At 40.7% G+C, this 26,352-nt stretch overlaps 1 protein-coding gene across 5 annotated transcripts in view; it reads left to right on the top strand.

Moving 5' to 3' along the window:
- Positions 1 to 396: 396 nt before the first annotated feature.
- Positions 397 to 26,352, top strand: part of DSE (dermatan sulfate epimerase) — a 34,440-nt gene continuing 8,484 nt past the window's right edge. Inside the window, exons 1-4 of one of the 5 annotated variants that reach the window (XM_059842233.1) lie at positions 397 to 457; positions 1,055 to 1,124; positions 13,092 to 13,560; positions 25,029 to 25,282. In XM_059842233.1, the coding sequence (XP_059698216.1) occupies positions 13,145 to 13,560; positions 25,029 to 25,282 (670 nt within the window). In that variant the 5' untranslated portion in view covers positions 397 to 457; positions 1,055 to 1,124; positions 13,092 to 13,144. Of the gene's footprint in view, positions 458 to 493; positions 630 to 1,054; positions 1,125 to 13,091; positions 13,561 to 25,028; positions 25,283 to 26,352 lie in introns of those variants that run through there. The other 4 variants (XM_059842234.1, XM_059842235.1, XM_059842236.1 and 1 more) reach the window with 4 other exon arrangements.

The following is a 26,352-nucleotide window of genomic DNA, read 5'->3' as shown; positions in this document are numbered from 1 at the left end:
GGGGACTTTGGGGTGGGAGGTCTTATTCCTGTCATGCAGCATGGTGACAGCACCAGGGATGGACAATGAATATGAATGGGACACCCGGGATGCTGTCACCTCCACAGCCACCCTGCCCGCTCCGTGGTACCGCTGCCGTACTCTCGAGCTCCCGAGAATCCTCTGCCAGCACTCTGGTGTCGGAACCAAAACATTCCCTGCGGAGAAACGAGTCCTCCCTCTAAAAGGGAGAATTAGGACATTTCCGTGAAGTTCGAGCCGGGGAGGAACGGGCGGGGGAGGAAAGCCGTGTGCTCGCCAGGGATAAACAAACACAGGGGCACACACGGAGAGAGCGGAGCGCTCGGGCCGGAGCGGGGCAGCTGCGGGGCGGGCTCCAGCGCGCCGTGCCGCCATGGCGTGAGGGGCCGGCGGAGCGGCGGCGGGAGGAGAAGGAGGAGGAGGAGGACGGGGAGAGGTACGGAAGGAGGGCGGGGAAGCGGGAGGTGGAGCGGGACTGGGGGAGTCACTTTCTTCCTGCGTTGAAAAACGCACCCCTCACCCCCCTCCCCGCTCCGTCCCCCGGGGCTGCGGAGGAGAAACTTTCTGGCAGGCGGTCGGCGGTCGGCGCCGGGCAGGGGCCGCGGGCGGTGAGTGCCCGTGCGGGGCGGGCAGCGCTCCCGCTCCTCCATCGCGCCCTGCGCTCCGCCGCGGCTCCCGCGGCGCCCGGCGGCGGGGCGGGCGCGCAGCGGGGCGGGGCGGGGGCGCCGCTGGCCGGCGGGCTTGGGAAGGCACGGTCAGTCCGAGCGCTGCCTCCGGCACACGGTCCCCAGGCCGTGCGGCGCCCGGGGCAGCGGCGGGAGCGGCTCCCGGTGCCGGGCGGCGGGAGCGGGGCCGGGGCGTCCCGCGGGGAGCAGCCCCAGGCACGCACGGGCTTTTCCCGGCTGGCCCCGGCGGAACGCCCGCAGGACGGCCCCGCAGTCCGAGGGAGGTGGGGGCGTGCGGGGGGACGTGGCGCTTTCTGTGCGAAGCTTCACCTGCGGGCGCCGTGGGTAACGGCTCTGCTCCTCCGCAGCATCGGGACAGCGGGAGCCTCCGAGCCTTTTGCCAAAGAGTTCAGCCTCCCAAACATGCATGTGTGAAAGGTAAGCAGTAGCATCCTTGTCTTGCACCTAGGCAAGCTGAGAGACAGGAACAGAGCGACTTGCCCCATGCAACTTCCTGCCACTTCTTTTTTATTTCTTTTTTAATTGGGAAAGTTTTAAGTGACCTGGGACCAGAGCTGTCAACTCGGGAAGCTCAGTCTTCTCAGCCCCAGGCAGCGAGTTGCGATTCCTATGGCTAGTATTCCATGAAAGGAGTGCATCATCACTTGGTGTGTCTCATGCCAGCTCTTAAAATTCAGTTTGGTATGAATGAAAGTAACCACCCCTCTCTGTTCTTCTGTCGCTCGCTCTTGAAGCAATATAAAACTGACATTTTCTTGTGTTTTCAAGTTGGAGTGGCTTGGGTTTTAGCCATAAGCAATGGCAACATAAAAAGTAGTCACAACTGTGAATAAAATACAAGAAATATTGCTCAACCCTGGAGATTTTTCGGTCGCACTAAGAAGATCAACTGCAATTTAAATAACACTAAAATTTTAATGTAGTCTAAACAAAGACAAAGAAAATCTCAGCCTAAATATTGCCACATCATGTTTATCATGCCAACTATTATTATAACTCACTGCAGTATTTAAAAAAAAGGAACAATTCAGCTGACGGGCAGCAGTGGGAGTCAATAATTCAGATGCTGTTTATTACTCTGAAAGACTCTAGCTGGGTACCCTTGGGCAAGTCACTCCACCTCTCCATGGCTCTCTTTTCTTCCTCATAAAACAGATAAATGTGCTTGCTTGCTTCACAGGGGTGTTGAGAAGTTTAATTAATTAATTAGTTTCATAACTACTTGTAGATCCTTGGCTGCATCGTTCTACTGAAGTGCTAAGTATTATTTCAACTAGGAGTTTCCCTACTGTGTCTCATCACTTATACGTGGTTTTTTTTAAGTGACCTGAATTAGTTAAGGTTTTAGGGGTTTTTAAGTCAACAAAGTAGCAGTTTTGGATTGGGGTTGTCTTGACTCTCTGTAAACTTCACTGAAACGTGAAACCAAAACGTACTAACCACAATGTATTTCATTGGGGCGAGCTACTGGGCCTTTAAAAAAAATGTCATTTTCTTGTTATTCAAAGTAAGAGCTTGCCTTTGTTGCTTTGTTTGAAGTATTGTGATGTTTTGCATGATTTTGAATTGCCATGAGAAACACCTGAGTTGCTCTTAATATGAAAGATACGAGAATAGTTTTTAAGCACATCTGTGTTCTCTACTGTGAACACTGACCTCAGAAGACACTTGGTGCTGATTTTCCACTCTACATTGATATACAGTCTCCTTTACAACCTGTTGTTTGGGTGTAGAGAATGTTGCAAGAAAGAAGTGCATAAACAGAACCATTGATTTCCTGTGGTAAAAGTGATAGATTTTGGTTGCCTAGGCAAAATCAGTTTTTATTACTGTGTATATTAATTATTGTAACTAGGTATTGAGTAAATATCTGCTGTACAATGGTGAGGAAAATGCATTTTATTACCTGGCCAAATGTTAGATGTGATTTTTATAGGTTGCATAAAGTTACAAGTAAAAATGAGCAGCTGAAAGCAGGTTTTAGAGTGACATCTTGGGTTTGGTACTTTTAAAGGCTCATGAGGTTTGTGTGTACCATTTCTTTTCCTCAAGGACGATGACAGTACATAAGCTTTTTTTAAAACTGAATTCAAATAAAACCTAGATCAGGGGTGGTAAAAAGTGGTTCATATCACCAGGCAGCTGTTGGGTTGTGAATGAACATAGGAAGTTTATATCTTAGTGGAATGATCACATCCATCAGTACCCAGCAGTCTGAGCAGTGAAAACTAGGGTTAAATGAGGAGCTAGATATCCTTTAAACTGAAGTGTCCCTTGTCTCAGAAGTAATTTCATTTAACTAAAATTCAGTCACATTCTTAGTTTGTGTATGGAAACTTGCACATCTGGCACCCACAGCATACTATAGCAATGAGCAGAAATAAATCTAGTTACTATTGCTATTGTTCCTGGATATTTTGCAAGAAATAAAGCGCTTTGGGGGGGGGGGGGGGGGGCGGTGCTGAAGGAATTAAAAAATAAAGAAAAAACCCCAGCTTTCTGTAACCATTGTTTTCTTGCTTAGACTTGGTAATTCAAGTGTGTGATGAATGAAAGAGGCTATGACTTTTTCTTAGCAAATTGTATTTAATTGGTAAATACGACATCTCAGCAGCAAGTTTGTCCTGGCTGTTCTCACCTTCTTTGCTGTCTCCATTCAGCTGAGGTGGATCAAAGAGCATGGTTATAGCACTATATTCTCCTAAAGCTGTTAAACCATGGTGCCAGTTCACATTCAAGACTATAGCCACATACTTAATATAAATAATTTAGTAATAAATAGTTTAATATAAATAATTCTGCGTTTGACTCCCTTTGAGGCAGTTTTCTGCTTATATGGGTAAACTTTGTACTGATGTCTCTTAGCCCTGCTGGGGTAGGGTGAGGTCCTACAGTGCTGCATTAGTAAACCCACAAACCCTTGTGCACTGCACTTTGAGCAGATTCTGATATGTGCTCAGGATGAGAACTGGACAGAGAAGCCTGCTAGGAAAAAGGAAATTTAGCAAATGCCACCAGAGATCTCTCTCATGAATGCTTTGTCAGTAAAAGTTTAGCAGAAGTAAAGTGTTGGTAAAGGAGAGCTGACCAAAAAGGTCAGGTCATTTTGGGAATCACACAAAGAACAGAGCACTGGAAGTGTTTTCTCACATCAGGTGCTGGCATGACACTTTCGTCCACTCTTGGGACATGGTCAGGTGTGGAAGCACAGGTACAATGTGACTATTATGTACGCAGTCTGAATTACCTTTGTTTGGTCTTTCTTTCTGTTTTCCCCCTTGCTTAGATGCAGAGTATACAGGAAGAATCAGCAGTAGCGTTGTTTAGAGTGAACAGAGGGTTGTAGGTAATTTGACTTTGGTATGTGTTGTATCTCAGTACAAGAGAAATATAATTTTAACATAAACACTCTTTTACCATGGTTGTCCTTGTTTATGCTTTTATTTTGTGGAGGTTTTTTATCAGAAATATTAAAAATGCTGAACATTTTATATAAACCTGGTATACCTTCTTCAGCCTTCTAATCGAGTGGCTGCTAGAGTTGTTAAAGTGTTTTGAAAAGTTGTTCACAAGCACTTCTGTGAATATCGTGTTTCTTTTAATCATATCCTTGCAATCATGGTTCATCACACCTTTTACCAAAATGATCTGTCCAGTTTCAGTTCTGCTATGAGAGCCATGCCTGCACAACTTACAGTCAGAAATGAGATCATAGGATTCTAAATTTCAAAATTAACCCATAATTTAATGGTTGTGTTGACACCTGCTTACAGATTGCTCATGCACACTGTGAGTCGCTACGTTTTGCAGGAATCATGTAGTTGCTTAACTCCATCTGCAGTTGAGATTTCTGTCCTTGAAAATGTAATTACCACGTTTTTCAAGGCTTTTGTTAAGGGTATTCTGGGGAGCACTGGGAGGACAATAATAGCCCTGAAGGAACTACAGGGCAATATATTTTGTCTGTCCCAGTTTGTACCCTGAAAAAAGCAGTTGCATCTGGGTATGTATTACATCGATGGGGAGAGAGAGAGAGAGGAGCTATATGCTCTATCTCTCTGTGGAGAAACCCTAGGTAATGAGATAACAGCAGAATTGTATCAACAACCATGAACAACACACTCATCTGTAGAGAGATGCAGCTACCAGGTAGGGTGGTACAATTTAGATCTACCATCACAGTGACATTTATCCTGTAACAAATGAACCAGTGGTTCTTCTGTGTGAGTACACATTTGGGGTCTGCATACTCACACTCTGAGGTTATCTCTAGATAATATAAAAGCAAGTGTTGGTTTAAATTGCTTAGATTACAAACGCCTTAGGTTCAGAAACTGACTAGCATCAGCATCTTTGGACTCTGCTGGCGCTCCTCAATGCTCCCATAATAACTTAACATATATGATTGCCATGGTTTTATCCCAGCTGGCAACTCAGCCCTACACAGCCACTTGTTCCCTCCCTTCAGTGGGATGAGGAAGATAATTGGAAGAATTAAAGTGAGAACGTTTGTGGATTGAGATACAGTCTGTTTAATAGATAAAAGCCAGACAAAACAGAGAATTCATTCACCACTTCCCAGGGGTAGGCAGGTGTTCAGACATCCCCAGAAAAGCACATCCCCAGGCTCCATCACATGGAATGGTCACTTGGGAAGACAAATGCCACAGCTCTGAACTCTTCTCTCTTTCTTCTTCTTTCCCAATATTGTATGCTAAGCATGACTTCTTATGTTATGGAATATCCCTGTGGTCAGCAGGGATCAGCTGTCCCAACTGTCCCCTTCCCAACTCCTTGTGCATCCTCAGCCCCCTTGCTGGTGGGGTGGGGGTAGAGGCAGAAAAGTTCTTGACTGTATAAATGTTGCTCAGCAGTGACTAAAACATCCCTAAATTATCAACACATAGCCCCGTTTCCAGCATAGCCCCGTACCAGGCACTATGAAGAAAATCCAAAACATAGCCCTGTACCAGCCAGGTACTATGAAGAAAATTAACTCTATCCGAGCCAAAACCATCACATGAAAATAACAATAAAATATTAATATAGTGTTGTGTGCAACACTGACTCATAAACAGGATATGGAATCATAGTTAAAATGAGTTTTGATCCCATAGCAACTGAAAGGATATGATGCATTTTAGAATTCCTGTCTGGTAATATAAAGTTCTGTGGAAATGCTTTAGAAATAAAAAATATTTGATATCTTCAGCTACTCAAGTTCGTAGTTTTAGATACAGAGAGTGAGAACTGGTTTTGTAACACTCCAGCAGAATCACATCATTTGTTTACAACACCTTCAAGACAATCGAATGAAGGACAATTAAAACAATAAGCAGGGAATATTAAAACTGTTAATTATACATGGTCAAGAACAACAAATAAGGGCACTTAAAACATTTACAAGTATTTGGGAGAGTAAAGGTCAAGGCCAGCAAAGAAGCATTAGTTGGAAAGAGGATAAAAGTTAAGGTCTGAAATTAAAACACTTGTTTTGGTATCAGAAGTTTCTGGTGTTGTAATCAGCCTCCTCAGAAGTGAGGGAAGATGGATGGCATGCAATTCCCTGGGGCGGGTTAGGCACAAGGAGGAATTCTGGCAGCAGTAAATTGGCTTTCCCTCTTGCATGTAGGATTATTTTTTCCTGTCCTTTATTTGTGCCTCCTGGGCATTGCCATTGCCGTGTGAAGTTTTTCCAGTTCCTCCTGCACTCCATGGCTGTACCAGTGGATCCACACAGAGGCTCCAGCCTGCCCCTGGCATTCTGTTCCCTTGCTCCCTTCTTGTGCAGGTGGATGTGCCTTAGGGCTGTGGGCTGCTCTCAGAGGAAACCCTAAACATGGCTCCTGATACCCGACTCCAAAGGGTTCACAGCCTTACTGACCCCCAGTGGGCCTCTTTGACAGGGCCAGGAAGATGAGTTGCTTCTCAGTCCTTGCCAAAGGAATATTGTTTCACCACCCGGGCTGTGCAGGAGCCTTTGTGTTTCTAAAGTGCCTGTTACTGTCATAGTCCTAAACCCCAGAGGTGCCCTACATGCTGTAAGAGTGTAACACGTGGATGAGTGATTTGCTTGGCTTCTGGGACATTAATGGAGCAAAGGTAGGGAGTATATCCTCTTGGCCTAGATGAAAGTTCTCAGACTGCCTTCCTATATTGTTAACATCTGTGAAAGCATTTCTAAGGTAGAAAACAAAACGTAATTTTAGTTATTAAAATGGCCCTTTGAAATTATGTCAGCGCAGGATACAATGCTGGTGTTCTAGAAGGACTCTTTCTCTGGTAGCTTGTAGTTTAAGCCTTCAGTGGTAAAAGTGATTGGGCTTTCATTCACTGAATGTGGATGCCTTAACAGACATGTCTGTACTGGTTGGGAATGATCATCTGCAGGATTCTAGATGTCAAAATTACTTCTTTACTCATTCTACAGAGTGAGATATGGAATAAAAGATCCTAGTAAGGGTTAGGAATAGACTACTATTATTTTTGGTTAGTACAACCAAAAATTACTGAGAAAGCATTTTTTACAGGAGGACAAATTGTAAAATAGAAGGAAAATCTAACTTCCCAGATTATGGTTTGGACATGCAGACTATTCAAATCATGTTTTCACTTGAAGCAGAGAGAAGGTTATGCATTCGGTGTGTGTGTGTGTATGTTCTGTTAATTTATATATACAGTGATAAAATAGACAAACTTTTAACTGGAAGGAATTAACAGATGAAACTTCCATCACAGATGTCTTAGAGATCCTCCTGTAAACCTATAAAAATATTTTGCTGTTGCTGTCTTACCTGTAGCATGGTGAGGAATGACTGCAACCCTCCATTCTCCTGGAATTATGGTCTGACACAGCTGCGTGCTGCTCTACACAGATCCATTTAATTTTGTGTTAGATCAAAGGACAGACACAAGTTTAAATCTTGACTGCTGACAAGATGGCATATACTGATAATCCCTATAGGAACTGGCTGTTTCTGGTTGCCATTGGGATTTTCATAGCACAGCTGTTAGTCAGACATAAAAGCTGATACAAACTTCTTTCAAGGTATTTCCAATAATTTCAGAACAAGTGCAGTACTAACACCTGGGTACCTGAGCTGTACTTTATTTATGGCAGATGTAATTCTGAATTATATTTGGGATTTCAGTATTTAAGTTTTGAAATTCCTTTGAAATTATATAATTGTAGCATGCTTTTCATAATGAAAAAACCTGAGGAAGAAATGAAGTAATGTCCCCTGATGGTTAAGGTCGTAATAGGTGTTTTTCAAGTTTTAAGCAGTGATTTTTACACCTTCCCAGTATTTTTACTGGAGAGCCATATAGTCACTGGTTTGAGCTCACCAGTCAAAAGGTGGGTGAAGACTCCTGACTGCTCCTGTCTCTTGGGACGTGGGAGTTTCCCACCCTGGTGTCCTGCCCCATAGCCTTGAAAGGGTCTCAACAGTACTGCTTGTTGATGTAGAAGCTATCCAGCATGGGACTTCAGTCAAGAGATTGATTGTCATTATTACAGCACAAAGATAAGTTTATAGTTTTATTGGTTCTGCCCCATCATGCACCTAATTATGCTGTATTGGATATGGTTCTCTGGAACCAAATGGCAATATATATGTGGGAATTAGTCCCCATTGACCCTTTCACCTCTCTGTTTTCATGGACTTACCCTGCATTCTTTAGTACCAGAATGTCATTGCATTCAGTTAGAAGACTAAATTGTTCCCCTATTCTGAAATGTGTTTTCAAAATATTTAGATTTGTGGTGAAACTGACTTTGTTGAACAAAACATCTCTTCAGTTGATGTAACTGGCATGACTTTAGAATGCTACCATTATATAATGGTACCAAAAATTCCAACTGATATATTCCATGTTATAGATTCTGCTCCTCTCATCAGCAACAATGTCAATTGCAATGTCTGTGAAAAGATATTTCAGATTTTTGAACAAAGTGCAGAAAAAGGAGCTCCTACAGAAGTTTGCTTTTCTCTACTGTGATCTAACCTACTGCTTATTGTGTTACATTTTGGCAGGTGCCAGTATTGGGACAAAGATTTGCACATCCCTCTCCATTTAATGGAACATTATTCCACACACATCTCATTGCAATGTTATCTATTACTTTCACAGTTTTGATAGGACAGCATCTGTTTCTGGTGGTTGACCATTTCTTGTTGAAATATCTATGACTTTCCTACCTGTTTTAGAACTGGGTTCTAAAATTGCTTATTTTAGTTTTAATACCAGTTCTTGTGATGCAATTTGTGACAAAACTGTAGCGATACTGTTGTTCAAAATGAAACCGCATGTTATGTATTTCAAGCATTGAAAAAATTGGGTAAAAAAAGTTCATTTTCACTGTCAATAACTTATGAAGTGCAAAGAAATGATGAAATTTACGTCCATGCTGACTCAGAGGTCATTTTCTAAGGTAAAAGTTTGTGCACAGATCTGGAAGATTTGATTTTTGTCAGTATGGTGGAACAGATTTTCATTTAAATATTTGAACACATTTCTTAGGCAAACATTTGTTCTCAGGTATCTCAGGTAACCATAATGAGAACTGTAGCCTTTGTGGAAAATAGTAGCTTCCCAAAAGAAGACAAAGAGTCTGATGTGTTCATGTCCCAGTCCTGGGCTCTGGGAAGATCTTTTATTCAGAAACCTGAATAATCTGTGGTCTTGTAATGCCTCCGTTTCGTGGAAGTTTTAGTCACCTGAAATCTCACCTTTTTTTGTTCCTTCCTATAAATGTTGACGAGGTGCCCATGTCAGAGATGGGTCATGGCTAGCGTGGGAGATGCCAGCAGAGACACCTGCAACTTCTGCTTTTTAGGAAGTGTTGCAAGTTTGATTCTGCAACAAAGCTACAAAGCAGAGTGTCTCTTCAGAACTGGTACTACAGAAAAACACGGTTCTGTACCTGGTTTTAATTTTTAATCACCCACAAGGAGGTCAGATTGCTTCAAGGACAGCTGTGCAAGCTGGTGATCCTAACAGTGCCATCATTTCCTCTCCCTCCTTCTCTGCCCCTTGCTCACTCTGCTCTCACTGATGAAGTGATGGTTCTGTGCACATGTGGCAGGAGTAAATGGGCCTCTCTTTTCTTTTAAATAGTTTATTTGGTAAAGTTATCTGTATAAACTAATGTTTAGTTTAGTTTAGTTAGTGGTTTCAGTTTTACAATACTTTTTTTTTCCTACAGCTGAACATCTACCAGTTGATGCAGATGGGGTGAACTAAAATTGTTGAGATTTAATCTGTTGGGTATTTTTTTCTGGAATAATTGGTGGGTTTTACTGTTTGTTTCTGCTGGCAGTGGAGTTGAAATCATGCAAAATGCTCTTTCAATCTAGAACGAAATGACAACATTTTCAAAGCAGACTGTATAATATGATTTTCTTCCATGGGCAAGCATCCTTCATTCTCCTTTTAATTTTTAATACTTAATCAGATCATGGTTTCCTAACTGAATACAACCCCCTCGTTTTCAGAAAAGGTTGAGTTGCTTGGTAAAGTTTTTCTTGGAAGATGTGACTGGTAATGATGCAGTGTAATATGAGAGTAAGAAATTCCTTTAGCTTTAAAAAATGGTATTGTGAGTGCACGTTAAATGATCACAAGGCCCAGACTCCAATTCTTTCAAGCCCTGTGTATCAGGCAGACTTGTAGCAAGTTCACTCACAACTGGTAAGCTGGAGCTTATGTGGACAGTCAACTGCACAGATCCAGCTTCACCTAAGCTATGCTGATAACCAGGGTTCAGAGGTTTGCGTGGAAAGGAAGGTGCACTCCCTTCCAGCTGCCTCCTCCCATCCTTCAGTCACACCAGACTGAGCCCTGAGGTTATGGCACAGGGCTCACTGTCCTTAGTGAGCCGTGGCTGCTGAGAGTTATTGTCTTCATATCACAGGAAGGGTTCCAGTATAATTTAACCAAGAATAAATGATTTTTGTATTCCTGCTTTTGCCACCTATTGACTTTCTTCCAGATGGTGACTCAGAATAAATATACAATAGGTTGGTTTTCAGTTATTCTGTTGTTAGCCTAAAGAATGTGGTGCATTGGTTCCGCCTCATGCAAAGGTAAAAAAAAGGGTTTACTTACATTTCTCACTGAAATGTACACATGAATAAAGGGTGAAAATGTGGGAGGCTATTGAATACTTAAGAGTCCAGACTATGATTTTTTGGCAACACTGGATGTGTTTGATGATGGTGTAATGCTGGGAAATGTGTGTTCAGATTTGCAAAGGAGTTCTGGGAAACTTTACTGTATATTCCCTAATCGTTGGTCAGAAATAACTTAATTTAGGGAACTCCTAAAACCATCCCTAAGTTTATATACGTTCTTAATTGTCACTGATGTGCAGAACACTTACAGAAATCAAACCAAATGAAAGAATGCTTGAAGTCCTTACTGCTAGCTGAGATTTTTTTTCTGCTTGTGTAGACCAGGAAGTTTTTTCAATAAATAGTTAACACAGAAAAAGCTACAGGCATTTTTGGCTTTTCTGAGGTATTTTTTAGGTTATTTCCTCTGCCCAGAGTTTTAAAGGATCACAGAGGCTTAAAAAAAAAACCCCAAAAAACTGTAGTGTTTTTTTTTCTTATTATGACAAAGCAGTTTTTTCATCAATTAAAAAAATTATATCATGTTTCAACCATAATGTATTGCTTTGTCTGGTTTTTACCTCCTTCTTCTCAAAATATACTGTTGTATAGTTTCCTTCAGCATTGAGAGGAATAAAAGTAGTTTTGACTATGTCTGGAAAAACTGTGGTGTATGTGTCTTTTTGTATGTCTGTATGTGGTGAGAGACTATGTAGATATAGTAAAAGTGTTACCAAATAAACCAGCCTGTGATAATGTGTCCTGTAACAACTGGTTTACATCCAAAACAGGGCAAAATGTTCTTGCAAAATGCATTCAAATACTATGAAGATGTCATCTTCCTTTATACTCTGTTTAAGCAATTATGCTGTTTGCTGTAATAGATAAATTTAAGCACTTATGAGGTACAATATTATTTGTAGGTACAAATTCAGAAGAAATGATGTATTTCTTGGCCAAGGAGATTTGCTTACAAATTAATTTAAGGATGTGAGCACAAAAATCTAGAGGGTCTGGGCACCCAGTAGTCATGAAGGGTCCTTGTCTGTCAGAGTTTTCTTATATTAATGACTTTGTTGAAACAGGATGTGGGTCTCTAAATAAGGTTTTAGCAGCCTCAGTTTCTATTAGAAAGTTTTGGCTATGGAATAGGGATCTGCAGGGAGAAGTAAAAGGTTGCTTTGTACTTTAACTTCCTACAAGTTTTATGACTGAATCCTATGAAACTGGTTTTCCATGGGAGAGAAAAAAAATCTGTTTTTAGGCTTTCTTTCCTTCTATTTCTCCTTTAAATAATTGAAAACTACTGTTCATTATTTACCTAAAAGTGTCTCACTTGAGCCTGTTTTCCATAACCTTTTCCCTCATAAGAATTCTAGGAATTTGCTGGCTTTCCTCAGGGGGATCTTGGCCATGTTTTATCTGTGACTTTAGGCCAGATAGTTGGTAATTTCTACAAAGTAACTTACTATGTTTAAATTGCATTTGCCTCTGCATAGATTTCTCATTTGAGCACATTTCAAGAAATAATGTACGTAGAAGAATCTGCATTTTAATACAATGTTCAGCCTTCTTGGTAACTGGCAGTAAATCTCCACATGTAAAATGGAAAGCCCCTTGGAAAAAAATACTAATAATGCAACCCCCTAAATGCCTGGAAGGCAAAATATTTCAGCTGTTTTTCTAAGATTCTGCCACTTACTGTTTCCCTTTTTGACTCCTGACTCGCTCTTTTTTTTTCTTTTTTTAAAATGAGGACGTGTCAGAACCAGAGGCCTTGAGCCCTGTATAAAGTGACCCCGGCACAAACCTCCAGCATTCCTCATCTTTCCCTCTCTCCAGCTGCTAACATCAGCCAAGGCAGCACGCAGGCTTGGCTGCCGCCAGCTTCCTGGCTCTCCCCCTTCCTCCTCCCTTCCCGCCCTTCTCCCCTTGCCAGTGCAGTCAGCGCTGCTTTGCATTAGGCACTGTTGCAATTATTTGAAATCTCCAGTACAAGAGCTGTTGTTGTGTCCCTTCAGCTGGTATCAGCTACTGGAGGGCAAGGTGTGGGAAGGAAGGGGCTTTCTTCAAAGTGTAAAGCTGTTTCTCTTGGGTGAATTGCTCAGTAGGTGTTTCATCTGAAGTATTCAAATAGAGATGATTTGAAAGTCACCTGGAGAATACGTGGGGTTCTTTAGGTGGAGTCATATTTCCCAGAGAGACTCCTGAATGACAGTGTCTCACAGATTCGTTTTCTAACTCATTCTTTCATGTCCATCTACCACAGGACATTTCAAAGATGGTTTGGCTGCCATTGAGACCTGGAGATCTGATGCCACAATGAGGACTCACACACGGGGAGCCCCAAGTGTGTTTTTCATACACGCGGTTTGCTTTGCCTTTGCCTGCGGCGCCAGGGAGGACCAGGACACGATGGTTCCTTTTGTCAATGCCAACTATGACAGCTACCCCATGCTCTACTTCTCCAAGGGGGATGTGCAGACCCTGCGGCTCCAGGCCAGCAGCACACACCAGCACATTGCGGCTCGTCTGATTGAAGCAGTGCAAACCATGCTGTCGAATCCCCTGGAGTACCTTCCTCCCTGGGACCCAAAGGAGTTCAGCGCTCGCTGGAATGAAATTTATGGCAACAACCTCGGGGCCCTGGCAATGTTCTGTGTGCTCTTCCCTGAAAATATGGAGGCCATCAACATGGCCAAGGATTACATGGAGAGGATGGCAGCTCAGCCTAGTTGGTAGATTTTTGTCTTTGTTTTTTTTTAAAGTTGTTTTTACTGCATAGACTGCTTACAGTTGGAGGAGTGAGTGGAAAAGTGAATTGCTTAAATTATTTCAGTTGTACTAATATTCATTTTGACAGTGACTAACTTGCTGAATGTATTTACCCTCATCAGGACCAGCAGTGACACACAGCTTTTCACTGTTACTGGACTTATCTTCTCAAAAATTGATGCTGAAAGGAGCATGATTCTTTATGCACCACTCTGCTGTAAAAAAACAAAAAGTAGTCCAAACCCACTCTAAATCAGAAGAGTTTCATATCTATTTTTTGGCAAGAAGTACTAAAAGTGTTACTTTGAAACTTTTTTCCCCAGATTCATAGATACCTTTTGGGTAACTAATTCTTCCTTAGGAAGAATTTAGGAAAGGGGGACCTATGAAAAAGGTATAATTAGGTGTAGGTAAAAATGACACTCTTTGGCTTCTGCAGTTTGCTCTAACATCTGTCTGAGCTTCAGTTCAGGCTGGCAGCTTCACTTGGCTGCATGGTTCTTGGGCCTCTCCTTAAGACATACTAGGACATGATAGTTGTCCATCTGATTACTGGAAATGCCTGAGTAACTGAGTAACTGGTGTTTTGATGACCACCTCCTGGATTAATTTCCCCTGGATTTGAGTTGTCGTCCCTACAAGTTACTCTGTCTTCTCTGTGCCACGCTCTTTCTATGGGAACAGAAGTTAATGTTCTCACTAGTGGAGTGATTTTAGAGTTGAGACCCCAAGGTCTCCTGCTTTTCATATCCACCTGCAATTTATCTCCTCTTTTTGCTCAGGCAGATGCATTTCCCCTATGTCCCTGCAGCAGCTGCCACTTTGTGCACCTTGCAGACTATGGTCCAGGACTGCTGTCACTGTGAATAGGTCACAGAATGGGAATGTAGGCTTTGCCAGGACAGTGGCATCTGCCCAGGGCAGCGAGATGGAGCTGGATAGGGCACGGCTCCCTTCTGTCATAGCTGCTCTTCTACAGCTCTGTGGTGACAGCAGCTCGGCAGAAGTGTGAGTCAAGATTCAGGTCAGCACAGGAAGAGAAGCATTAGCTGTTCAGGCAATACTCATTGTTCAAACTACTATTCCTTACCCTCTAGTAACCAACCAGTAGTATCTTACAAATGTTATCCTTCCATGAGCCATCACTGGAATTATGCTGGATTTGAGCTAGAGTAATTTGGGATCTATAGCCTCCTGATGGGCATTATTGAAAAACTATGATAGTGTTCGGGTTCCCCTGCACTAAGGATTAAAATGGTGCATGCCACAGAAATACATGAGCTAGAGCAAAAGAAGTGATTGCAGACAGAAGGGACACACTGGCCATATATTGCCTGCATGTCACAGAAGACAGGACATGTGGGATTTAGGAAGAAAAGTATTGTCTCAACAGTGGTGGTAATTTCCAAAATCTTCCACTGAAGCATAGCAACACAAAGCTTCAGTCTTAGCTCTGGAGACAGTGTGGAGACAGTTTCTCTTGGCACACTGACAGAGGGATATAGCTTACAGCGATGAATCCAAGGATGTGTGACCATCTCCAACAGGAGATAGACTACTCCAAAGTCAACACCTTCCTCCTTAGTTTCATTGTTCACACTCTTTCTTAACTTGTTTTGGGAAGGCTGTAGTTACATGGCCATCTGTTTTAATGAAATAAGAAAGAGGGGGAAGCATTATTTTGAGTAGGAGGACTTGTTTGTGTCTGTTTTTTTCAGTTTCCTACATCTTACTCTCTGTCTCAAGGTTATATAAGTTGCTTATGTCCTGTGATTCCTGCCCTGGATTAATTGTGGTTGTTCTGTCCCTTGTTATAATGCTCTCCTTTGTCCCAGCTGACCAGATACCAATCAGAACCAAGCAGATATCCCATTTCCACTTGGCTTTGATGTTATTTACTTGCCTCCAAGTACTGTTTTTTCTCATGCAAGTATCTTCCATTATCTTGGTGAAAGAGAAACCATGCTTTTCCTGTCTTTCCCTTCTGGTGTAGACATCCCATTCAGAAATCAATCAAGGTTTAATCAGGGTTCTCTGCTTGGCAGAAGAAGTGGCTGCAATATGCTTAGTAGTAGTGAAAGTGCAGGAGGAAATTTTAAACATAGGCAATGGATCTGGGCTAAGCTGGCCTTTGTATAACCTCCATCTGGCCAGCTCTTCAAATGCTGTGGCAGAAAGATGGATCTGGTTTCCATTTTTGTTTTACCCCTGAGAACTTATGTCTGAATGCTGTCAGCATGGAGTTTATACTGTAGCCCCATCAGTGGTGGCAGTAATACAGATCTTTCTCCCTTGTCCAACAGTGGTTTTCAGAAAAGTAGGAATGTGACATCTCTGAGGCATGTACTGCACTGTCTGGCTTTGCTCAAATAAGCTGGGTACAGAAGCTGAAGGACTGGGCAGACAGATTATGTAAATCTGTTTTTCCTAAGAAACTCAGTTTAAAAGTACCAGAAAATGTTATTGCACGTACTTCTCCACTTAGGATAAGACTAGGAGAACAAACATGATAAACAGGAGTTACGGCTGTTATACGAGCTGTTCTGGCAGTGTCAGAGTGGTGGAATTTTTTGTCCAGTCTATCTAGGCATGTTTAGTTTTCCTCAGACATTGGGAAAATACTGTCCTGGATGACATAATATGATTATTGTCCTTATTAAATAATTTGAGGGCACGTGTCTTCTGACCAGGAGGGTGGAAAGAAGGAGGAGTCTTCATGTTGCCTGACTTTGGGGCCTTGTATATTAGGAGAGTCCTCTGCCATAACTTTTTATTTCATTGGGAAAGAGGGCTTTTGCAAAGAGGTATCCATAATGTAAGTAAAGTGGGCCTCTCCTTAGACCTCCTCATTAATGTAGGTACCAAGACTGACATGTAAAATTTCTGGAAAAATATCTTGTCACTGACAGATTCATCAACATGTTGGAAACTTAAATCTGGCGTTGGCAGCTTAATTCTTTCAGCAGTATAATCTGGATTTCTTTTGACTTCTGCTGTCATGGCATTGACTCTAAAATAGCTTTAGGATTTTTTAAAAAATCATCTTAATGAGTTTTCTCTAGTTTTTGTGGCAATGTTATGTAAAATTTAGGCCTTACCAGAAAACAAAAGTGTAGGTTTTTAGCGTATGCAGTAGTTGAATAAAAGAAATATGGTTTAAAATGTCACTGGTTATTTGTTTCGGAATGCTAGGAGATTGAGGAGACTGACATTTTAAATTTCTTCTTTACATTAGTGGAATCCTCAATAGTCCAAAGGATTGTATCCCTGGGATTAGTCCTGGGATTGTATCCCAGGATACAATCATGAGAATGTCTACTGGTAATTGATATATACATGGAAGGGGCGTGTAATTAAGAACTCTGGTCCTTTCTCATCTATTAAAGTAGTCATTTTATGTCACATAATAAAGTACACCCATAACTGAGGTCCCATTTGTGTCAGCTAACAGAGGTTAAGCCGTTTGTCATAACAACCCATGTGGATAGGCATGCTGCTCATTAGCAGTGCATCCCTAATGGCTACATCCTGGAGTAGGTTTACATTTTAAAATAAACAGAGGGGCACTGGGTAACAGCTAACTATAACAATCACCCAAAATAATCTGGGAACGACACTGTTGTGGAGACTAGCAACAGCAAACAAACGTGCATTAATATTTTAGTTGAAATAGATGAGCATGAATGGTTTTGCCTGTAAAAATTAAAAGCTGGTATTAAATTAACCCCCTTGGTTTTCCATGGATTGGATATCTAGATACTGTCTAAAATCTTATGGGAAGTTTGTCCTTATATTTGAACCCTATTACCTTTTTTTAGCGGGAACAGAGGATATTGATGTGTTTTCTGGCATTTTATCTCCGACTGGCCCCTAGAGCACTCCCCACCAGAAGGGCGTTTTGGCCAAGGAGATCTGTGCGCGTGATTCTTTCCATATGCCGCTGGCTTGTCCCGTTCCCGTTCTGAGCGGAATGATGTAATCACAGTCACACATTGTGCAGAAGTAACACTTCAGTCAGACTCTCTGGTTTGGACAAAGCAGCGAAAAACTCTCTCCTTTGCTAAGCCCATCTTACAAACAAACGCCTTGGGAGTTTGCAAATTCTGCACCCTTCTTGTAGCAAGAGGGACATTCCGATTTGCAATGGCCAGAAAGAGATTTCTGTGGGTTTGGTTTTGGGTTTTTTTGCACATAGTTGATGCCCCATTTTTAAAGACAAGTATGTTACCGATGTGCAGTAAGGTGTGGGGTTTAACAGCGATTCTGTGGGTTTCACAGGGCAGATAATTACTGTCAAGCACATGCAGACATTCCAGGGAAATAGCAACAACGCAGGAGAAGCTAACAGGAGGCTTTGGAATAACAAATCTGTGACTTTCTGCTGCTTTCTTATAAACTAGCAATCATGTAGCCTTCTCTTAGTCACTGCTTATTAAAAAGTATTGGAGCATCCTATGGGACCCTTGCAGTTAGTACCCAGATAGTGCTAGATGTTGAACAATACAGATTACAAGGTAAAAATAGATATGTGTAAATAATTAAACATGTGGATGATAATTTAACTAAAATAAATTCATATATGCCAAGTTGAAATAAACCAAGTCTCTGTGCTGACACCAGAAATTTATAACATCTGTTTGACTCCCACTAGTCAACTAGCAATCACATTCAAAGAAAACTTAGGGAGCTTTGTAAGACTGTGGAATAAAAGTTAGTATAAAAGAAGCTTGGAGGATGCTGATCTGCTGTCTCCTACAGAGAGGAAGAAAAAGAAAAGGAAGAGTAAGAGGATGAAATTGATATCTGGAATATATGTTATGTTAGTAAGTGAAATATCAAACCCTTATACTGTTTTTATCTTCTACATATGTAGTGTTTAAAAATAGAAATTGTGCATGTCTATGAAATTAAATGGCTAGCTGGATTTTGGAGAGCTTCTTTAATATCTAAATTGGTATAGAAGATAAATTGGTGCTGACGTTCTGTGGTAGCTACTGGGAGCTCACTTTGTGGCATGACTGGTATAAAATTTTGCTAAAACAAGAGCTAGAGGCAATCTCCTAAAAAAAATAACATAATTAAAATGTCTGCTAAACATGACACTGAGAACAACTGAAACAGAGTCAGTTCTGGTTTATTAATGTGTCAACACAGAAGCATCATAAAAGCAAGCCCTGTGTGCAAAGGACTCTCTTGTGATCAAAGCCAAAAATGAGAGAAGATCTGAAAGAAGCTTTAGAAGCATCAGAATGATGATCATAAACCTATGAGGAAACAGAGGGAAAGAGGTTAAAAAGTGGATTAAGATTTTTAAGGGACTAAAGTCTACTTTTCTCCCCATAGCACCTAAGCAGTACAACTCTATTTTTATAGTAAGCTCTTAAAACGTCTGCCTAAATGTTGCCTTTTTTTCCCATAGTGACATGAATGTAGCCTTTTTCATTTAACCACTCCTTTGCCTTTCTTCCTGTCAACTGAGCTGCAATGAACACAAGCATGTGAGATTGGCTGCTGCTGAAAAATGACTAGTAAAGAGAGAGGGGAAAACCTGTTTTACCTTAGACACCAGAAACATAAATCATCAGTTTTTCAAGTATGTTTTTAAACTTTTTTGTTTTTGCAAAGGACCAAGCACTAAAGTTGGGCAGATAATGGGTTTTTGCTTTGGCAGCCAAACAGAAAAATGTGAGAAGGGTAAAAGCTGGGAGGCTGGGTTTTTTTCAATGAGTCTTCTTTTTTTTTCCCAAAACGACAATTGTAGAGTATTGCTCCATTTATTAAGAAAATATTCCACTTGATTAAAAAAAAAAAAACAACTTTGTTTTGGAGACTTTGTAAGAAAAATATTTAAGATTTGGTTTGGTTTCTAAAATAAATGTTGGTGGTCTCATTCCCCTTGAAAGGTGTTCTCCCGCTTGATAGGTATGCCTCGTCTAGCCATGGAAGAATATTTCTCTTTCTTGTCTGGTGGGAGGTTTAAAGCTGTATCTTTTTCCCTCAGAAGTGGATCAGGACAATAGCAAGAGTGCCAAGGCATTGCCTGTGGCATTGGGGAAGACTCTACAATTGCACAAGCTATCAAGAGGTCACTTGGCCCCATTGTGTGCCTCGTTTACATCCACACTTGACATTTTGTGTGCATTAAACTCACCCATGCTCACAGCTGGCTACCACATCTGAGTTAGATGGCATCAAAATGTACTACAGGGCTGTCTTAGAACTAATTTTCACCTCTAAGCTATTAGAAGAGAGTTCTCACTCATTTCCTTTGCATGCAGCTAGTGAGATTGGAATTTCACTGTACTGGCATCCTTCCTTCAATCTCCTCCTCCAGGAGTTACTCTGCAGTGATTTGTCATGGGAAAGTTTGGAGCATTAAAAATCAGGATGTGGATTACTTGTATAGTAATCCACATCTTGATTCTGTATAGTGCATGTGTCAGGATGTGCTTAATTCTTCATTTTGCATGCACTGATACCATGTTAGTTGTTGACCTAGAGTCCAAAAATCAGATCTCACACTGCTTGGAAGGTTATTCTGTATCTCAGATTAAATAGGGTTATTTTCCTACTTACTTCAATTTGTTTTTAAGAACTGGATACACAGTGAAGGCTGATGAGTCTAAATATCCCACAGGTCATGATCAAGGAACTCACTTGAGCAGCAGACTTTAATTTAAATCCGGCCTTGAACTGACCATGGTTTTTCCCTCTTGGCTTGTATTTCTGAGAGAAATGCTAATAGAATCATAGAAACAGAATTGTTGGCATCGGAAGGGACATTAGAGATCCTCCAGTTCCAAAACCCCTGCTCTGGGCGGGGACAACTTGGACTAGACAAGATTGCTGCAAGCCCCAGCCAGCCAAGCCTTGAACACTTTCAGGTTTGGGGTATCCACAACTTCTCTGGGCAGCCTGTGCCAGTGCCTCACCACCCTCACAGTCAAGAGTTTCTTCATAACTCTTAATCTCCTTTTTTAGTTTAAAACCTTTTCCCCGTGTCTTATCATTATCTGCCCATGCAAAACCCTTCTTTTTCATATGTCCCCCTTTAGGTACTAGAAGGTTTCTGTAATGTCTCTCTGACGACTTCCAGGCTGAACAACCCCATCTCTCTCAGCCTGCCTGCACAAGAGAGGTGCTCCAGCCATCTGAGCATCATTCTGGCTTCCTCTGGACACACTCCAGCAGATCCATGACCTTCTTTTGTTGAGGAGCTCAAGCAGTTTGCAGCACTCCAGGTGGGGTCTCACCAGGGCAGAGTGGAGGAGTAGAATCCCCTCCCTCGCCCTGCTGGCCACGCTGCTTTTGATGAGCCCAGAACAATTGGCTTCCTGGGCTGCAGGTGCACATCACTGGGTCATGTCCAGCTTTTCATCCACCTGAACCCCCAAATCCGCCTTTGTAGGGCTGTTCTCAGTGAATTCTTCTCCCAGTCTGTACTCATGTCTGGGACTGCCCCATCCCAGGTGACCCTGCTTTCAGTAAGGAGGTAGTTACTTGGTAGTGAATAGTGAGATATTAAAGAAACACATTTCTGCTAAGAGAAGAGGCAGTAGTAGCATCAGGAATGTTGTCAAGAAATTGAGAGGTTGTAGTGATCTTGGCTTTGTTGGTGATACTGGTTTTTACTTTCCATCCAAAAGTTTATGCAATGGTATACTTATTTAGAGTTTGGAATTACATTTAATGAAGGTGCTGTGTATACTCAGAACAAATGCAGTGCATGCATGATGGTTCTTGGTGCCATCAATTGGTCAGTGGAAAACAGGGAAAAATCCCCCTCTTCATATTCATTGTTCATTGTAGAAAGTGACAAATCTAAAGCACATAAACCACATCACACCATGCTAAAATTCTCAACACATGTAGGAAAACCATACTACTTATTCCTAATTCCAGCCTCATCCATGATCTCTTTATTTCTCCAGTTTCTTCATGGAGGATTTATATCAAACTCTAAATGTAACAAAAATGTTTTATAGGACACGGATGAACACAAATTTAAAGAATACCCCAGGCATGTATTTATCCTGTGCCATTCACAGGATTTGTGCAGACAGCAGATTTTTGTGCAGAACAATGCATATGGCTTTGGATGTTTATGGAGTTTGATCATGAGGTAGCAAACCTGTTCAGCACTTTTTCAAAATCTTCTCAAGTTTCCAGATAGGCACCTCTTGCAAATATACCTATGCCTACAGATAAAGGTATGTAAGTGCAAAAAGGTACTGTAGGGGTGCCTTTATCTTTTAGAATTTAAAATATATTTTAGAATTTTTAAACAGTTGCCTTTGCTCAAAGTTCATATGTCTGCAATTAAGTAGCTGTTCTGTATTTTAAAAAAATTATAAATATTTTTATTTACTTTGGATTTGTTTGTTTGCTTTTGTAACATCTGATGCCTTTTAAGGCTGACAAGGCTAATGCAGCCTTGAGGTAGAGGTTACTTGCTGTCGTCAGACTCAGTTAATTGTGAAGCTGAAGTTCACACTCTCTGATGTTCTGCTTTAGTCTTGAGTGGCTTAGAAAGTGTCTTGTTGTACAGGGCAAACTGTGGGCTTTTTTTTGACCTATCTTTGTATAAATACATACCACTTTTAGTAGTTAATAGTTAGCCCTGAAAACACTTTATTCACTTGCATTCAGTGCATGCCTGTGGCTCTGTGCTTTCCCTCCGTTTATCAGCCAGGCTATTTACCAAGTCTAACACTGGGAGATGCATTTGAAAAATGAGAACATTATTTAGATACAAAACCATGTAATGCCTGCTACTTGATCATTCTTCTTGTGAACCAGTTTTAACATGGTTGGTGTACATTGCTTGATTCCCTTGAAACTAAGTTAAGGGGGGTGGCACTGATTTATAGCAGCTAAAGAGTTGTTTCTTCAGAAGAGCTTCACCTTAAGAACAGATGTTAGCTGTGGGTTTGTGTGTTTAGAAATTAGGATCTTTAAATCATCATCTTTAATTTTCTCTATTCCTTGTGTGAATCTCCTCTGTGAAATTTTATACAAGACTTAACTGTACAGAAGTGCACTATGAGGGCAGTTATGACAAAATTGCTGGTCTAACCCAAGCTGGGTAACTGTGTCAGTATGTATGATAAGGGTGCCTTACATAAGGGTTTTCACACTGAAAGGCTGTGGGGTTTGTTTTGGGGTTTTTTTGTTTGTTTTTTTTTTCTTTCCTGAAGAGATCAGGAGCCTAAATGCAGTTACAACTTCTCAATTTATCACCTCCCATGTAGAAGACTGTTTTCTGTTTTGTCAGAAGCAGTGTCATGGAGACTATTATATGCTTTTACACTATAGAATTTGATGTGGTATTCTATTAGAAACTAAACATCAAGTTAGCATACATCTTAGCAGTGAAAGTTACAGTAAATCAGTTCCACTGGCAAATCCCATTTTAAATTTAGTCAGGTAAAGATCAGGTTTAGGCACAATAGGTTTAAGCAGAATCTAATTAGGAGCTTGTGTGTTGTTAAAAGGATACTGAACTTTGAATTAAATATTTTAAATTAGCTCAAATTATTTCATTGGACTTTTCATCTACCCTAATGTATAGTTTAGCCTCAAACTCTTTGTAATTGTTCCAAGCAGATGCCTTAAAAGTGAAATTTCCTGCACCTATTGGAACTCTGATTTCTGAATATGCAAAGGTTTAATGAAACTAAAAATATCTTGGAAATTAGAATTCATTATATAGCTGATCAAAGGAATTTTTCTGTGTCAAAGGATTCCTGAAAGAAATCATGGTGACAGAGTTGCATATAGTTGGTATAGAATGTAATTTTAGTTTTATGTATAGGAACAACATTTTAATAGCTCTTTCAGTTATAAGGAAAGATGAAGAAGCAGAAATAGAAAATTAATTGAGATTGACAAATAACCAGATAACTCAGATTGATGTATTTAATTTAAATCTGTGAGACAGATATTTAATTTAAAAAAAGGAAAAAAGAATGTTTAACTTCGCTGCAAGCAGAATAAGAAATCAAAGCTGAGAGAAGGTGAACAGTTAAAACTGTTGGAAATTCGTCTGATCAAAAAGCATACAAATAGTTTCCTTACATGACAGTATGAATGTGCCAAACTTGAGTTCTTCCAATGATTTAAATATGCTGAAATAAAAATTAAAGGTCTTTTTTTTTTTTTTTTTTTTTTTTTTTTTTTTTTACTTGCACATGATATCTTTTACTATCATTGCAGTGCCTTAGGCTGATGCTCATAATTTCCACATGCTTTATTAATGCATTTGGAATGCCAATAAATGCTTCTGTAGCAGAATATTTTTGGTTTTATCTTACTCTTTGGGGATTATTTTTCTCATCTATTCACACTGCTGCTTACACAAGTGAAGATGAAATCCTATTTGTTGAGTCATAAAGTAGTTGAAACTGGAATGTGTGTGCCTTCAGGAGCACAGCACTATTTCTACTGATTGCAGTAGGACACTCACCTCAACAATTTTAATTCACTTCTGTAATAAAAAATAGATTGCAAAAAAAGTGAAAGAGGAGATCATGAAAGCATGAAAGCAACTGATGATTTTTCAGTTTATAAAAGTTTACTTTCACTGTGTATTCCTTTACATTATCTTTTCTGTAGAACCATGGGCTGGAAGTCCTGGAAGTACTGCAAGACTAAAGTCATTGATACACAATGTATACTTGATTTAAGAGGAATATTTGCTCCGTACCACCTATATTACAAATTTTCTTGGTAAAAATGTAGAATTTTGCAAAGTGCAGTGTAGTCATTGGACACAAGCCAGTAGTTCCTAGAAAATAATTTTTGAGTATTGACAGCATTTTACCTCTTTTCTTTCTTATCATTAAAAAACCCCAGTGTTTATTAAGAACGTTAATTCAGGCTGTAGTAAAAGTAAATTTCTTCTTTTCTACTTCTGTCCTTGAATGCATTTGGGACATGAAAAAACAGTGTAGTGAGTTGTTTTCTTATACTTGCTTTAAAGACAGCTTTAATCTCATAGGCACTGTTTATCATCAACTGACTCCTTCAGAAAAGAAAAAAGATTTGTTACTGGAGGTTGGAGGAATATAAACCATAACATATTACTTTAACAAAAATTATATGAATCTTTCTTCAGATGAATAGATTCTATTTCTGTACAATCAGTATTCTGCCTTTCTCCTAGCAAAACCCAGAATATTTCAAACATTTTTCTAATATTTAGCAACTTAATCTTTATTATAAAATTTATGAGTTTTGAAGATTAATGCTGTCCATACTTAGGATAGGAGAAAATAGTTTAGAGACTTGGTAAGTAGCTTACTACTGGGTTAAAATTCAACACAAATCATCTAACTTTGGAGACTTTAAGTCATATACATATCACAGTAGAGTAAGGGGGAAAACTTAAGTAGGTGAAACTCAATTAATTGCTGTATTTATTTATTGACAGGCTAGTGAAGGATGCCCCCTGGGATGAAGTCCCTCTTGCTCACTCCTTGGTTGGTTTTGCCACTGCTTATGACTTCTTGTACAGCTACCTTAGCAAGATTCAACAGGAGAGATTTCTTGAAGTAATTGCCAACGCCTCAGGATACATGTATGAGACATCATACAGACGTGGATGGGGCTTCCAGTACCTTCACAACCACCAGCCTACCAACTGTGTGGCCCTGCTGGCTGGAAGCCTGGTTCTGATGAATCAAGGTATGTGCTAAGCCATCAGAATGTTTTTCCTAAAGTCTATCAACTCAAATCTGCCACTTATGCAGCAAAGTTCAGGATTTGATAAAAATGCTTCTCAGTGTATAGCAGTACTGGGTTTGCTCTTTTGCTGCTTAGTAAAATTTAATTTACTGAATAGAATACTGCCTGTGGGCAGATATACATGTGTGAGTATAAAAGTTCAGTTTTCTAAGTGATTCTGAAATTCTTACCTCACAATTTATAAGAGTTAAAAATTCCCTTGTGTGCAGTTTGTCCAGTCCTGATTTCATGGACAGTGTCTTTCAGAGTAGATCATCAATGTAGAATGATGCTTGGTCTCCTTACACAAAGCATTGTGAAAGTCAGCAGTCAGAAACACCCAGTGCTCTGACCTGGGAGCCAGACAACAGGATAGCCTGGAATTTCATCCAGGACTTCTCTCCTCTCACCTGGGGGAGCTGCAAAAGTGTAATTTTATCTACCCAAGTTCTACAGCTTTGGACCTTTCTTCCCAACAGCCTATCTATGGAGATATACAAGGCTGTACTTTTTTCCCTCTGAACTCTGCTATTGCACCCCACAACCAACATTTGTGCCTGGTTTCCTCTTCTTTGCTTCGGGGGCATAAAACCATCCTTCCCATTTCCAAGGTGAATACCCTGGCCAGTAGCTTTTGCCTGCTCTGTCAAGGGGCTGTCCCTGTCCTGCTATAGAGTGCAAGTCACAGAGTGAGAGAGAGAAGGCAGGTAAGCAATCCTGACTTTAAACCCCAGAGGTACTTCAGCTGAGAGATGGAAGTCATGGAGCCAGCTCCTGCTTTTATAGGAATTAATCCATATTTCATCAGGTGATTATTTTATATGTGCTAGAAGTATTTTGAAAACATGATTCCGAATGGAATTACTTACATACTGCAAGTCAAGGAAAATCTAATTTCTGGATGCTGATGAGCAGCCAAGCTGCTCAGCCCTGCCAAACAGAGGCACATCTGCACATCACTGGAGCTTTCAAGTGCCCAAAGAAATGTGACAAAAAACTGTGGCACCTACTGTGTTTGGAGGGTCATTTTT

Source organism: Haemorhous mexicanus, chromosome 3 (assembly GCF_027477595.1).
Source record: "Haemorhous mexicanus isolate bHaeMex1 chromosome 3, bHaeMex1.pri, whole genome shotgun sequence".
Lineage (NCBI taxonomy): Eukaryota > Metazoa > Chordata > Aves > Passeriformes > Fringillidae > Haemorhous > Haemorhous mexicanus.
Note: the sequence above shows the minus strand (reverse complement) of the source record. Positions and strands in the feature narration are given on the sequence as shown.